The sequence below is a fragment of the Canis lupus genome, chromosome 32 (genome assembly GCF_003254725.2).
Source record: "Canis lupus dingo isolate Sandy chromosome 32, ASM325472v2, whole genome shotgun sequence".
Taxonomy (NCBI): Eukaryota; Metazoa; Chordata; class Mammalia; order Carnivora; family Canidae; genus Canis; species Canis lupus.
In genome coordinates, this window is record NC_064274.1 from 7,112,514 (window position 1) to 7,126,215 (window position 13,702).

At 41.4% G+C, this 13,702-nt stretch overlaps 1 protein-coding gene and 1 long non-coding RNA gene across 2 annotated transcripts in view; one reads left to right on the forward strand and one right to left on the reverse strand.

Moving 5' to 3' along the window:
• LOC112646196 (placenta-specific gene 8 protein-like) overlaps window positions 1-1,590 on the reverse strand; it is a 26,609-nt gene extending 25,019 nt beyond the window's left edge. Inside the window, exon 1 of the mRNA XM_025425928.3 lies at window positions 1,327-1,590. Coding sequence (XP_025281713.3) covers window positions 1,327-1,573 — 247 coding nt within the window. The 5' untranslated portion in view covers window positions 1,574-1,590. The remainder of the gene's footprint in view (window positions 1-1,326) is intronic.
• The window catches only part of LOC112646204 (uncharacterized), a 24,001-nt gene extending 17,587 nt beyond the window's left edge, over window positions 1-6,414 (forward strand). The window contains exons 4-5 of the long non-coding RNA XR_003127516.3: window positions 24-81; window positions 5,362-6,414. This is a non-coding gene — a long non-coding RNA (uncharacterized LOC112646204). The remainder of the gene's footprint in view (window positions 1-23; window positions 82-5,361) is intronic.
• The last annotated feature ends 7,288 nt before the right edge of the window (window positions 6,415-13,702 follow it).

The window sequence follows — 13,702 nt, forward strand, 5'->3', positions numbered from 1 at the left end:
GCAAGTTGTATTTTCTTTCATAGGGTTTGAACAGAAGAGCTGAATGCCTCACATCCCTCAGACTGCTTTCTGTTCCCCCAGGTGAGACGTGTGTACAGAGGGAGCTGGTGGGGGAGGCACCAGGTAAGCGGAAAGGGGTTCTTGAGTGCTCACCTCTCTCCCAGGAACACTTGCCTAGACTATTCACATGCACATGTACCATTAAGTGGAAAATTCACTATCAGTAGGATACATGCTTCTGTTTTTTAAAGATACATTTATTGGGACGCCTGGGTGGCTCAGTGGTTGAGTGTCTGCCTTTGGCTCAGGGCGTGATCCTGATCCCGGGATTGAGTCCCACATCAGGCTCCTTGTGACAAGCCTGCTTCTCTCTCTGCCTGTGTCTCTGCCTCTCTCTGTGTGTCTCTCATGAATAAATAAAATCTTTAAAATAAATAAAATAAAGATGTGTTTATTTATTTATTTGAGAGAGAGAGAAGGGGGAGGGTAGAGGGAGAGGGAGACAAGGACTCCTCGCTGAGCAGGGAGCCCGATGCAGGAGCTTCATCCTAGGACCCTGATATTGTGATGAGCTGAAATCAAGAGTCGGACGCTTCACCGATTGAGCCCCCCAGGCATCCGTATAATAAATGCTGTCTTATTTCAGGTCCCTAGCGTGTGAGCAATAACCACTGTGTACATAGGCCACTTCCCTGTCCTGGAAGAGCTCACGGCCTGGAAAGTGAGACAACTGAACAGTCTGTATAGAAAATATCATTAGCATCTTACAAAGTAAGAGGTCACCAGTTCTAGGCCACTAACTGGGTGGCTCTTGGGCAAATCTCTTAATCAAAAAGACTGATTTATTTAGGAACTGGTATGTGCCCAGCACAAAAGTGTTTCATTTCAATCGTTTCATATATTAGTATATGTTTTCACCACTTGATAGTCACAGCAAGAGATGTGCCCCTATTTGGCTTCATTCTAATAAGAAAGACAAAAGAAAAACACATGGAAACACAAATAAGACCTAAGTATGGATGCCTGGGTGGCTCAGCAGTTGGGTGCCTGCCTTCGGCTCAGGCCATGATCCCGGGATCCGGGATCGAGTTCCACATTGGGCTCCCTGTAGGAGCCTGCTTCTCTGCCTGTGTCTCTGCCTCTCTCGCTCAGTCTGTGTCTCTCGTGAATAAAAAATAAATCTTTAAAAACAATCAGACAAAAACAAATTAAGACCTAAGTAAACCTATAAATGGACACTATAGTTGCACGTTGTTCTAAGAGTCTCAAAGAAAATTGTCAAGGGGCTGAGATTCTGAATAATGGGGTAGTAAGAAGGAGGCTTACCTTGAACAGGGTGGGCAGGAAGGGCCTCCTTGAGGCAGAGCCAAAGGAAGAGCAGTGGCTGGCTGAGTGGAGGGGGTGGTAGGAGAATCCTGGTAGATGGCAAAAGTCCCCCTGTGAACTCAGTGGATTTTAAGGAACTAAGAGGGTGAGACCACAGAACAAGCAATAAACATTCTATTGGACAACGTGCGGAGCCAAGGAATAGAGGTGAAGATAGTTTTACAGGACTATTCAGGAAAGTCTCCATGGAATGATGTATTTTCAAGATAGATTGGCAGCCTGGATTGTTTGTATGCATGCATGTGTGTACGTGTGTGTGAATTCATGCTGGGAAAACTACCAGGCCATTTGCTAGTCTTTTCATGATTGATTAAAGGAAGTGGCATGGCCACAACCTCGCTTCTGTTGCTTCTCTCTCTGCAAAAGGGCTCAGCAAGCTTTGGGGCTGAGGATGGGTAGATTTAGTGATAGATGACCAGTTCCCTGAGAAACATAGTCAGGGCGGCTGTGTGTGATGTCTGACATGAGTGAACTACATTAGGGTCATTGCCATTTTCAAGGTCATTGCCATTTAGTCAAAAGGGACTAAATAACCACTGGTCTGGGCCATGTGGAGGACTGCTTGCAATGAATTCCATAGGTCCTGCTCCTGGGGTTAGCCACCCAGCAAGTATTTATCCAGACAGTATGGCAGAGTGGCGCTAAGTGTGGCCTCTGGAGCTAGAATCACCAAGGCTGTGTGGCCTTGGACTAGTTAGTCAGTGTCTCTGAGCTTCTGATTCCTCACAGGGCTATTTTCAGGATTCAAAAGTGAACATGTCCTCACAGTCTCTAAGTATGTAGCCGGTATTCGCAAACACCGATTTTCTTTCTTCAACCCTGAGTTAGGGAAGTGGAGAAAAGGCATCATAATGAGAACAAATTGAGGAAGGAGGCCATGTAGACTTGCCACATAGCATGTGTGCAGTGAGGGAGAGGGGGCAATCGAAGCTACTGGCCTGGCACTTTGCTTAGTAGTTGTATAATTTAAGGTTTTCTGACTTAGTCACAGAATATTAAACAAAACGGGGATTCATTGCCTACTGTCTGAAAAATCCTGGGCATGACCAGCTTTGGGACCAACTTGTTGCAGGGCTCACCTCTGTGAAGGGCCTGGTCTGTCCTCCCACTGCCTCCCCTCTTCTTCATGCTGACTACACTTCTGCTCAGAATTCACATGCCCTGGACTGTTGTCCTCCCAGGTCCTGGGGCACGAAAAATTGACAATAGTTAACATCCATATCTGCACACTGTATTATAACTACTGTTCTAATTTCTTTTTTTAAGTTGGCTCCACACACAACGTTGTGCTAGAACTCACAACGCTGAGATAAAAGGTCGCGTGCTCTATAGATTGAGCCAGCCAGGTACCCCCTCTTCTAATTTTTTTTAAAAAGTTTATTTATTTATTATTTATTTATTTATTTATTTATTTATTTATGATAGACAGAGAGAGAGAGAGAGACAGAGACACAGGCAGAGGGAGAAGCAGGCTCCATGCCGGGAGCCTGACATGGGACTCGATCCCACTCCAGGACCGCACCCTGGGCCAAAGGCAGGCGCTAAACTGCTGAGCTACCCAGGGATCCCTTAACTTTTTTTTTTTTACATAAATTGATACTTGTAATTTTCACAAGAATGAGGTAGGTAGGAAAACTGAGGCAGATTAAGTAACTAGCCTGAAGCTGCAAATGAGAGACAGAGGAAGGATTTGAGCCAGCAGTCTGGTTTCCAAGTCTGAGCTCTAAAGAGCCTCTTCTGAAAAACAGCCACTATCTCTTTGGACCTATTTGTACTAAGGTTGTTGTGTTTGGGTCTCTAAGGCTAGTAGAAGGTGATGTCTACTTGTCCAGTGGCAATCACTTGCCCATCCTGAAGTGGGCACAAGGAAACACCATGCAGAGCTCCCAGGCTGGGCAAGGGGAGGGACTGGCCGCCAAAGGGGATCTGGATACTCCATCAGAACAGACAAGTGAGGGGCACCTGGGCTGCTCAGTGGTTGAGCGGCTGCCTTGGCTCAGGTTGTGACCCCAGGGTCCCAGGATTGAGTCCTGCATCAGGCTCCCTGCAGAGAGCCTGCCTCTCCATCTGCCTGTGTGTGTCTCTGCCTCTCTCTCTGTGTCTCTCATGAATAAATAAATAAAATCTTTAAGAAAAAAAAAGAACAAACAAGTGAAACAAGAGCTTTCCATCATGACCAAGATGGAAAAGAAAGAAGAAAAAAGGGTTTTAGGGAGGAAATGATGAACTCAGTGGGCTAAGGTTTAAAGTCCTAGAAAAGCATTCATGCAAAGATATGGCCCATTGGATATATTGATTCATACTTCAAATAAGATGATGATAAAATGGTGAGCAAAGAGACTCTGGACCAATGAAGACAAATGAAAGCGGGAGCGGTAACATTAATCTCAGACAAAGTAGAACTTCAGGCTAATAGCACTTAGAGTGTAGGGAACATTTGTCTGCAGTTATAAAAGGCACAAATACTAAAGAAGATAAAACAGTCAAGGGAGATATCAAAGAACATAGCAGCTAAATACATAAAGACAGGAAGGAGACCTTGTACAATTAATGAGAGATTTCAAAATACCTTGCTCCCAATCATCCAGAATTCATCATCAAAATAATCATTCAACTCAACAAGTAACACAATGTTTTAACAGTCAAAACTTTATTCAGATGAACCAAATAATATAATCAAATAACTTGAGATAACACATATAAGGATTTCTTACCTGCCACACATAAAGACAGATTTTTCATAAAAATGAAAAATTAAAGGTACATGATGAATGTGATCTAAAAGCCTTAAATAGTTGGAAGTGAAGGCACAAACTCCGAGGCAAGTCTTGGATTAAAGAGAAAAGAAATGGGAATCCATTCATTCTCTAGAAACCAATGAAAAGCAAACTACTTTTTCTTGAGACCTAAGGAATCCTGAAAGTAATACTAAAAGGAACATTCAGAGTTTCAAGATGCCTTAGCGATTTAAAAGTAAGACCAAAAAATAAAAGAACTAAATATTCATCTTAAAATGTCAAAAAAGTCAATCAGGAAATTGGATTAATTTCAATTAATAAATAAAGGTAAAAGTTGAAATTAACGGTATACATAGAAAAATAATAGGATAAAAATAGTAAGAAGATAACTCAGTCAAACTCTACTGAAAATGACTCCAAAAGTTTACTGAATAGACTCCTCCTTCAGATCTTTGCCTCCGTGGCCTTCTGTCTCCCTAGGCATGGCCCCGGGTTCCCTGTGGAGAGCTGTTACTGCAAGTCCAGACCTGGCGGTGATGACTTGATCCACACCTGTGGAAAAACACAATTTGATGGAGGAAATCTGAAGCTTGAATTCCCTTTATTAAACAATTCATGAATCTGGTGGTAACCCACCTAGTAAGTAGAGCAATGCTCTGAGGAGTTGTAAAAAAAAGGAAAGTTTTAATAACCTCCCAGGGAAAAGAAAAGATAGAACTTTTTCAGTCATGGTCCCTTTCATCTATTCTTCTTCTTTTTTTTAAAGATTTTACTTATTTATTCATGAAAGACACAGAGACATAGGCAGAGGGAGAAGCAGGCTCCCCATGGGGAGCCCTAAGCGGAACTCGATCCCAGGACCCCCGGATCATGCCCTGAACTGACGGCAGATGCTCAACCACTGAGCCACCCAGGCATCCCCCTTTCATCTATTCTGTTAGTATTACTTGAAGGGGGGAAGAACAGGGATTTCATCATGTGGATTACCTCAGCTTCCTCTATGGGATCTGGAGGGCGTATTTGACAGATTGCGTTTTTGGGGCTTACCAGAACATTCCTTACGGAGCAGTTAAAATTACACTTCCAGTGGACTTTGAAACTGCAGTCATGCTGAACTCTTAGCCTCAGTTTGGTGACTTGGTCTGGCATAGGTGACTCTATCTTGGGCCTGTTGGGCTTGTTTTCTTTTTAACAACCCCAACAGAGCAGCCTGTACACCTGTTTTGCTTCCTACTAGGAGTATGTTGCTTGGCGCACTGCAGTCCCTCCAGAAATATTGAGTGAATGCAGGAGAAAGGTAAGAGAGCAAAGACAGCTGGAAGGATAGAGTCCAAGAACGCAGAAGAAAAAGAGAAAACCACACCTGGAGACGATGCAGTACAAAGTTTCTATAAAGGAAGCCAGGGCAATGATGCCGGATGCTTTAAGAAGCAAAAATGAGTGAGGGATTACTTGTCTTATTTTCCACCACAAAGTTCTTTTATAATCCCAACGCTAAAATGTTGACCACTTCACTGATTTTGGCTGATGTCCATGGAGTATCTACAAAGTACTTTCAAGCTCGTAATCACATTTGGTACTTAGAAATGCCCTAGAGGATAGTATTTTTATCATCCTTATAATGATAGAGATAGATGGAGAAATAAAGGCTCAGAAAGGCTGGGTAACTCTTCCAGAGTCGCAAAGCTGAGAAAGTCAAGGGTTCGGATCAAATGTGGTGCTCTTTCAGATGTTCCCACATATGTTGACTGCAGCTGTAGAAGGTTGTCAGCGGCCTGGTCATCAAGACACATATTTATCAAGCACTTCCTGAGCTAGGAGGCATCCAGTATACTGTAGTGAATGTGATCCAAGACAGCCAGTCCTCTCCTGAGCTGACTCTGGGGCGGGGAGTCAGAAGATCACAAGCCACCACACACGCTAGGAGCAAACAGGTGCTTTGCTAGAATAATACACAGGAACTTCACGTCAGCTGCGGCGAGGGTGGGGGAGTGGAAGGCGTCACACACTTTATTTTCCTCTGAAAACTAGGTTTCAGGACCATGTCCTTAGCTATGTTGGCTGCAGCCAGACACATTCAAGCTTGTTTTGTTCTGCAGGAGGGTTCAGTTACCGCACAGGTGGGTTCAGTAGAATTGCGGGTAGAAAGTCGGATCCCCACCCAGACCAGCTGAAACTGGTGTCAGTGTCTTCACAGTCTGGGAAACACACACTGTGAAGTGTGTCTGTTTGAATACACTCAGGGTGAGGGTGAAGCAAAAATTAGAATTAGCGGGGATCCCTGGGTGGCTCAGCGGTTTAGCGCTGCCTTCGGCCCAGGGTGTGATCCTGGAGACCCGGGATCGAGTCCCACGTTGGGCTCCCTGCGTGGAGCCTGCTTCTCCCTCTGCCTGTGTCTCTCTGTCTCTGTGTCTCTCTCTCTGTCTCTGTGTCTCTCATGAATAAATAAAATCTTTAAAAAAAAAAAATTAGAATTAGCCCCTGGGTGGAGAAGTGACACAGGGCCCATCACCTATGCTGTTAGCATTACTGTAAGCAAGGGCAGGGCATCTCTCTCATCTGTATGAGGAGAAAAGTGCTGTGTGACTGGATGCAAATCTTGAAAAACTGACTTCTTTTTTTTTTTTTTTTTTTAAGATTTTATTTATTAATGAGAGACACAGGTAGAGGGAGAAGCAGGCTCCATGCAGGGAGCCCAATGTGGGACTCAATCCCGGGTCTCCAGGATCACGCCCTGGGCCGAAGGCAGGCGCCAAGCCACTGAGCCACCCAGGGATTCCCCGAAAAACTGACTTCTATCTACATTCCTCTCTTTCCCCAGATTGACACGTAGAAAAAGTTGACAGGAAAGTACTCACAAGACACAGTTGCAAAAGTTCACACTAACACCGGAAGGAATTCATTTCTGTTAAAACAGAAAGGGAATGTATTTCTTTGTCCCCTGGTTCAAGTCACACTGCACACACTTAGTAGATGAATTGTAGGTCTGATAAGACAGAAATCATAGTTGCCACAACTGCGATAGACATTTAGTGAGGCCAGAGGGTTAGGGTGTCCGTGGAGAGTCGCCGTTGGTTCATTCGCTGACTTACTGAACCGCCTGCCTGCTCTGCCACAGGCGGCTGTAGGAGCTAGGGAAGCAGAAGGGAAGGAAACAGGGAAAATTCTTGCCCCTGTAAAGCTCATCGCCTAGAACAATAATGTCGGGAAGGGAATGGGAAGTGTAGGAGGGGGGCTGTGAGTGTTTGAAAGAGTAGTCGGGGCAGTGGCATTTGAGCAGATATCTGAAGGAGTTTTGCAGTGAGTCATTCTGAAACCCAGGAGGAACCTTCTGGGAAATGAGACTGCACAGCATGAGGCATGAACATGTTTGGCTCTTTCCAGGAAGAGTAGAGAGGTCAGGGTGGCTTGAGTAATGACACAAGCAGGAGATAACTGGGTTCGGCTCATGTAAGGATTTCATAGGCCATTGTAAAGACCTTTACTCTGGGTCAGAGGGGGAAGGTGTAAGAGTATTTTGATGAAAGGATGTTAATGCTGCTAATAGTTAATCTGCATATAGCATTCCCTAGATGCTGGACACTGCTCTGAGCACGTTATATACTCATTTATTTACATAAGTACTTTATGTATTTATATAAGTGTGCTCATTTATTTCCTGTATCAACCCTGTAGGTATCATTCTCATTTATACAGGTAAGGAAACTATGACTCTAAATAAAGTGAAGTAACTTATCCAAAGTCACATAATCGGTAAGTAATAAAAGCATAATTCCAACCCAGGCAGTCTGGCTCATTTCCTCTTTCCCAGGCCATGCAGTGAGACTAGTCTGCTCAGCCTGCCTTGCAGCGAGGCTGTGGCCACGTGACTGAGCTGTGGCCAATGGAACGTGAGGGGTCCTGACCGCACTATCTCCAGCTCCCACATTCAGTCTTGCGTGCCCTTACCCGTCATCCTGCTGAATACAGAGAACTTCAAGGTCCTAGTGGAAGGTAGAGTCACAAGATGAAACGAGCCTAGGTTTTTAAATGACCCCGTGGCAGCCTTCCCACAGAATTTCAAATAACTGTCCTTTGAAATTCACAGTAGACTTCTATTGTGTAAGCCACTGGGAATCAGGCCTTGTTTTAAAAGTCTCGAATTTTTGAAAAAAAAAAAAAAAAAAAAAAAAATAAAAGTCTCGAATTTATGCCCCCCACAAGGAAGAGCACACAGATTATTAAGGGAGATAGGCTTGTGAATGACGGCAATGCGGTCCTCTAACACAGGCATTACAAGAGAAGTGTGCTGCTCAGAGGAAGGAGTTCTAAACACTCTCTAGGGAAGTGGAGGGTATCACTACCTGGTGACATCTGAGTAGGGTGATGCAGGGTGGCTAGGAGTTTGGGTGAGGAAGTGTGGGGAATAGTGGTGGGGCCAATTCAGTGACAGCTCGTGCAATGGGTTGAGGAGTCTGGGGAGGATGAGATGTTCGGGCCCCCAGTTTATCTCATTTCATGCTAATTCCTGTTTTCCATCCTCCCGTCCCTGATTCTTCATGTCTTCAGGCCTCTGACCTGAGGAGGCAAACATACCCCAGTCGTTCGTTATGTTAAACATTTATTCTAATACTTGTCAAAATGGCAAGGAGGACTTTATTCAGGACTCTTGTGACACCTGTCAGGGAAAGAGAAAACAGGAGAAAGAGATGGGGCTAAACTCCGAATACAGCAAAGGCAGCTGGGGACTTCTAGCCAATGAGCAGACCGAAGAGGTCAGTGCATGGAAAAATGCTAAGAGAAGGCATTAAGGGTGGGGGGATTCCTGCTGAAGACTGGCCAGACTACTCTGATCCCCATCTCTTATGTTAGAATTCTGAGTAACTCAGACTGAAGGTGTAAGCAGAAAGAATTAAGGGTCCCCAGCAAAAGAAAGACAAGACATAGCTTTCTTGACATAAGATAATTCATTTAGGCCCCCAGCCATCCTGTGAAAGACTATAAGAACAAATAGGAGATAACCTAATCATATCAGGGCCAAAAAAGTCAGTGGTAAAATTCTTAGTATTGGTTCCAAGTAAAGATCAATTTGACACATGTTCTTAAGTCATCTTTACAGGATCTAAACCCATATGAGCACTCACTAGATCAGCTGCGGAGAAGTGATAATGCTGACCTTTTCCAAGCTCTCTGGACTTCAACCTGGACTCTGTCACCTTAAGATGATTTCTGCCCTAATTCCATACTGTATTCCCCATTGCTCAAGCCCCTTCATGAATATGTATGCACCCTTAACTTAAAATGTCTTTAATTTTGTTGTTCAGGGAGACTCTGCTTTGGGAAGTAACCCTGGTGTTATCTTTTACTTGTTGCAAATAAAACCCTTCATTTTCCCATTCTTTGACTTGGTTGTATCTTTCAGTTCAGCATCCACCAAGAGGTGGAGCCAGTTTTGGGTGACAAAGGTGCCCCTGTAGCATTGCCAGATAAAGATACCAGAAGCCTAGTTAAATTTGAATTTCAGATACATGATGAATACATTCTTAGCATAAGTATACCTCAAATATTGCATGAGATATACTATAAAAATTTTTATTGTTTATCTGAAATTCAAACTTAACTAGATGTCTTGTATTTTTATTTGCTAAATCTGGCAAATTACACCCGAAATGAGGGCAGATAGAAGTATATAGGAGGAAATGGAATTGGGAAGATGAATAGAATGAGGAACTGAGAGACTTGTATGAAAGTACCTAGACCCGTTACTCTCCTCATCTTACAAAATCCAAAGCCTAAGGCCCACTGTGGTGCAAATTTCTCCGAGCTACTCCAAGGAAAAAAGATAGGGAATACATAAAGTCTTTCCACTACATTGTCCAGAGTGGTCTTATGAGAATGAAAATCTGATTACTTCCCTGTTTTAATCACCTTTGATTTTTCAGGGGTTTGTAATCTATGGCCTCCAGGCAAAATCCATCTGCCTTCTTGTTTTTGTAAATTAAGTTTTAGCAGAACACAGCCCTGCTCATTCAATTATGTTTATTTGTGTCTGCTTTTGCGCTACAGTGGCAGAGTTGAGTGGCTGCAACAGAAATTGTCTAGCCTGCAGAGCCTATAATATTTACAACATAGCATTTATTTTTCAAAACTCCCAAATGTCCTTCTTCCTCCTCTTTTCTGCCTAGTGAAATCCTGCCCTAAATGTGAGATTTCTCTCTACTTATACTCTAGGAACCCTACTTCTCTGTGCTCCCATAGTATTTGTACCACTTCAGTATTACAAAAAAATTTTGTAATTAGAGGTTTGGTATCTGTCCTCTCTACCGGCAGTGGTTTCCTTGGATGCCAGGAGTCATATCTGGTTTTCCTTTGTAGCTCCTTGAGCTCTTAGCACAGGGCAAGAACATAGTAGGTATTTGTTGAATGACTGGGAAGGATAGCTGCAATGGGAAGAGTCTGGGGTGTTAGATCCAGAAAGACCTATTTTGAGCTCCATTCTCTTCCTCTTACTGTCTACTAATTTAACAGTGATTGAGCAAGTTACTTTTTTGTTTTTGTTTTTGTTTTTTGTTTTTCTTTTTTTTGGGGGGGTCTGAGCAAGTTACTTAACTGAACCTCAGTTCTCAGCTATAAAATGGGGATAGTAATACTAGTGAGGCTTCAATGTGACAACTCATATTATGTACTTGGTATACTATTTCCTCTCTTTCTTTCTCCTTTGAATGAAGGAAGGGAGTAGAGAAAGGGGAGCAGTGGTTTCCAAGAAAGGGGTAGATAGAGTAAGTAATAAGGAGATCAAATGGACTATCTCTCCATCTGTGGCTAGTTCTCTCTCACCTTGGGGACAGGATTAGGTATAGACACATCTGTGCTATGCTTTGGGGTTAATCACTGCACTACAAATCATAGCTCTGTCTAGACAGAACCACAGATGGACACAAGGCCTCACATGGAGATAATGATCAAGATGCTCAACAAGCATCATGGTCTTTACAGCTGGTTCTAATGACCCTTCTCCAAGTTGGGCATTTCACAGCCTGGGTCTTCCAGGTCCATGCTATGCAAGAAAAGAGTTCTTCCCTGTTTGCTCCTAGTCTTCAAATCATTTGGATAGAAATATACCCCCAGCCCCAAATTAGGAAGTTAGCTCTTGAATTAATTGGTCAAAGAATAAATCACAAGGGAAATTAGAAAATATTTTGAGAGAAATGAAAACAAAAACATAACATACTCAAACTGGGATGCAGCAAAACACAACTAAGAGGTAAGTTCCACAGTGAACAATGCCTATATTTTAAAAAAAGAAAGATCTCAAATCAAAAACCTAATTTTATACTTCAAGGAAGTAGAAAAAGAACAAACTAAACCAAAGTTACCAGAAGGAATGAATAATAAAAATTAAAGCAGAAATAAACAAAATAGAGAACAGAAAAACAATAGAAAAAAAAATCAACTAAGAGGTTGTTTTTTTTTAAAGAGTTAATTTTCTTAACTGGAGTAAGAAAAAGAAAGACTCAAGTCAGAAAAATCAGAATGAAAGGGGAGACATTACAACTGATATCACAGAAATAAAAAGGATCATAAGGAACTAAGACTACTATCAATAATTATATGCTAACAAATTTGATAACCTAAAAGCAATGGATAAATTTCTATCAGCATACAACCAACCAAGACCGAGTCATGAAGAGTTAAAAAAACTGAACAGACCCATAATTAGTAAGGGGATTGAATCAGTAATAAAAAAACCTTCCAACAATGAAAAACTCAGGACTAAATGGCTACACTGGAGAATTCTACCAAATATTTAGAGAAGATTCATACCAGTCTTTTTCAAGTTCTTCCCCAAAATTAAAGAAATGGGAACATGTCTGAATTTTATGAATCTGGCATTACTCTGAGATTAAAATTAGACAAAAATACTAAAAGTACAGACTAATATCCCTGATGCATATTGATGTAGAAATATTCAACAAAATACTAGCAAACTGAATTCAACAACACATTAAAAGGATTAGGCACTATGACCAAGTTAGATTTATCTCTAGAATGCAGAGATGGTTTAACATACAAAAATTAGTCAAGGTAATATATCATATAAGCAGAATGAAGGAAAAAACCCCACATGTTTGCCTCAATTGATGTAAAAAAATATTTAATAAAATTCAATGCTCTTTCATTTGAGTAAATGAAATTTACTTAATTTGTTGAGTAACAAATTAAGATTAGAAGGAAATTACCTGAACGTAATAAAGGCTATATGTGAAAAGCCTATAGCTAACATCATAGTCAATGGTGAAAAGACTGAAAGCTTTCTAAGATCAGGAACAACGCAAGGATGCCCATTCTTGCCACTTCTATTCAACATAGTGCTGGATGAGTACTTAGGTAGGAGAGTAATTAGGCAAGAAAAAGAAATAAAACGCATTCAAACTGGAAAGGAAGAAGTAAAATCATCACTATTCAAGATGACATGATCTTATATGTAGAAAACCGTAAAGACACCTACCAAAAAACTTATTTCTGAGAAACCAATTCAGCAAAGTTGCAGGATACAAAGTTAACATGCAGAAATTAGTTGCATTTCTATATACTAACAATGAATAACCTGAAAAGGATATTAAGAAAATGGTACCATTTACAAAAGCATCAGAAGGAATAAAATACTTAGAAATCAACTTAACCAAGGAGTCAGAAGACTTGTACACTGAAAACTACTAAACATTGCTGAAAGAAATTTAAAAAGACACAAATAAATGGAAAGACATCCTACATTCATGGATCAGAAGACTTAATATTGTTTAAATGTTAATACTACCCAAAGTGAGCCACAGAATCAATGCAATCGCTATAAAAATAGCAATGGCACTTTTTTTTTCAGAAATAGGAAAATCTATCCCAAAATTCATATGGAATATCAAAGCACCCTGAATAACTAAGATGACCTTGAAAAAGAAAAACAAAGCTGTAGGCCTTACACTTTTGGATTTCAAGACACATCTGTGGTAATCAAAGCAGTGTGGGACTGCATAGACACAGACATATAGACCAGTAGAACAGAATAGACATCCCAGAAATAAACCCTCATATATGTGGTTAACTCATCTTTAACATGAATTTTTAACAAGACATCACAATGGGGAAAAGATAGTCTTTTCAACAAATGGTGCTGGAAAACTGGATATCCACAGGGGAAAAAAATGAAGTCGGACCCTTACCTTACACTATATACAAAAGCTCAAAGTGGATTAAAAACCTAAATGTAAGACCTGAATGTATAAAATTCCTAGAAGAAAACATGTCATACATTACATCATTGTATTCCGGAATGATTTCTTGATAAGATGTCAAAAGCAAGGCAACAAAAGCAAAAATAGACAAATGTGAATACATCAAACTTTAAAACTTCTGGGCAGCAAAGGAAATAATCAACAAACTACAAAGGCAACATAGAATTGGGAGAAAATATTTACGAAGCACATATCTGATAAAGAGGTAATATCCAAGATACATAAAGAACTCCTACAACTCAACGACAAACAAACAAACAAACAAAAAAAAACAATCTGAGGGATCCCTGGGTGGCGCAGCGGTTTAGC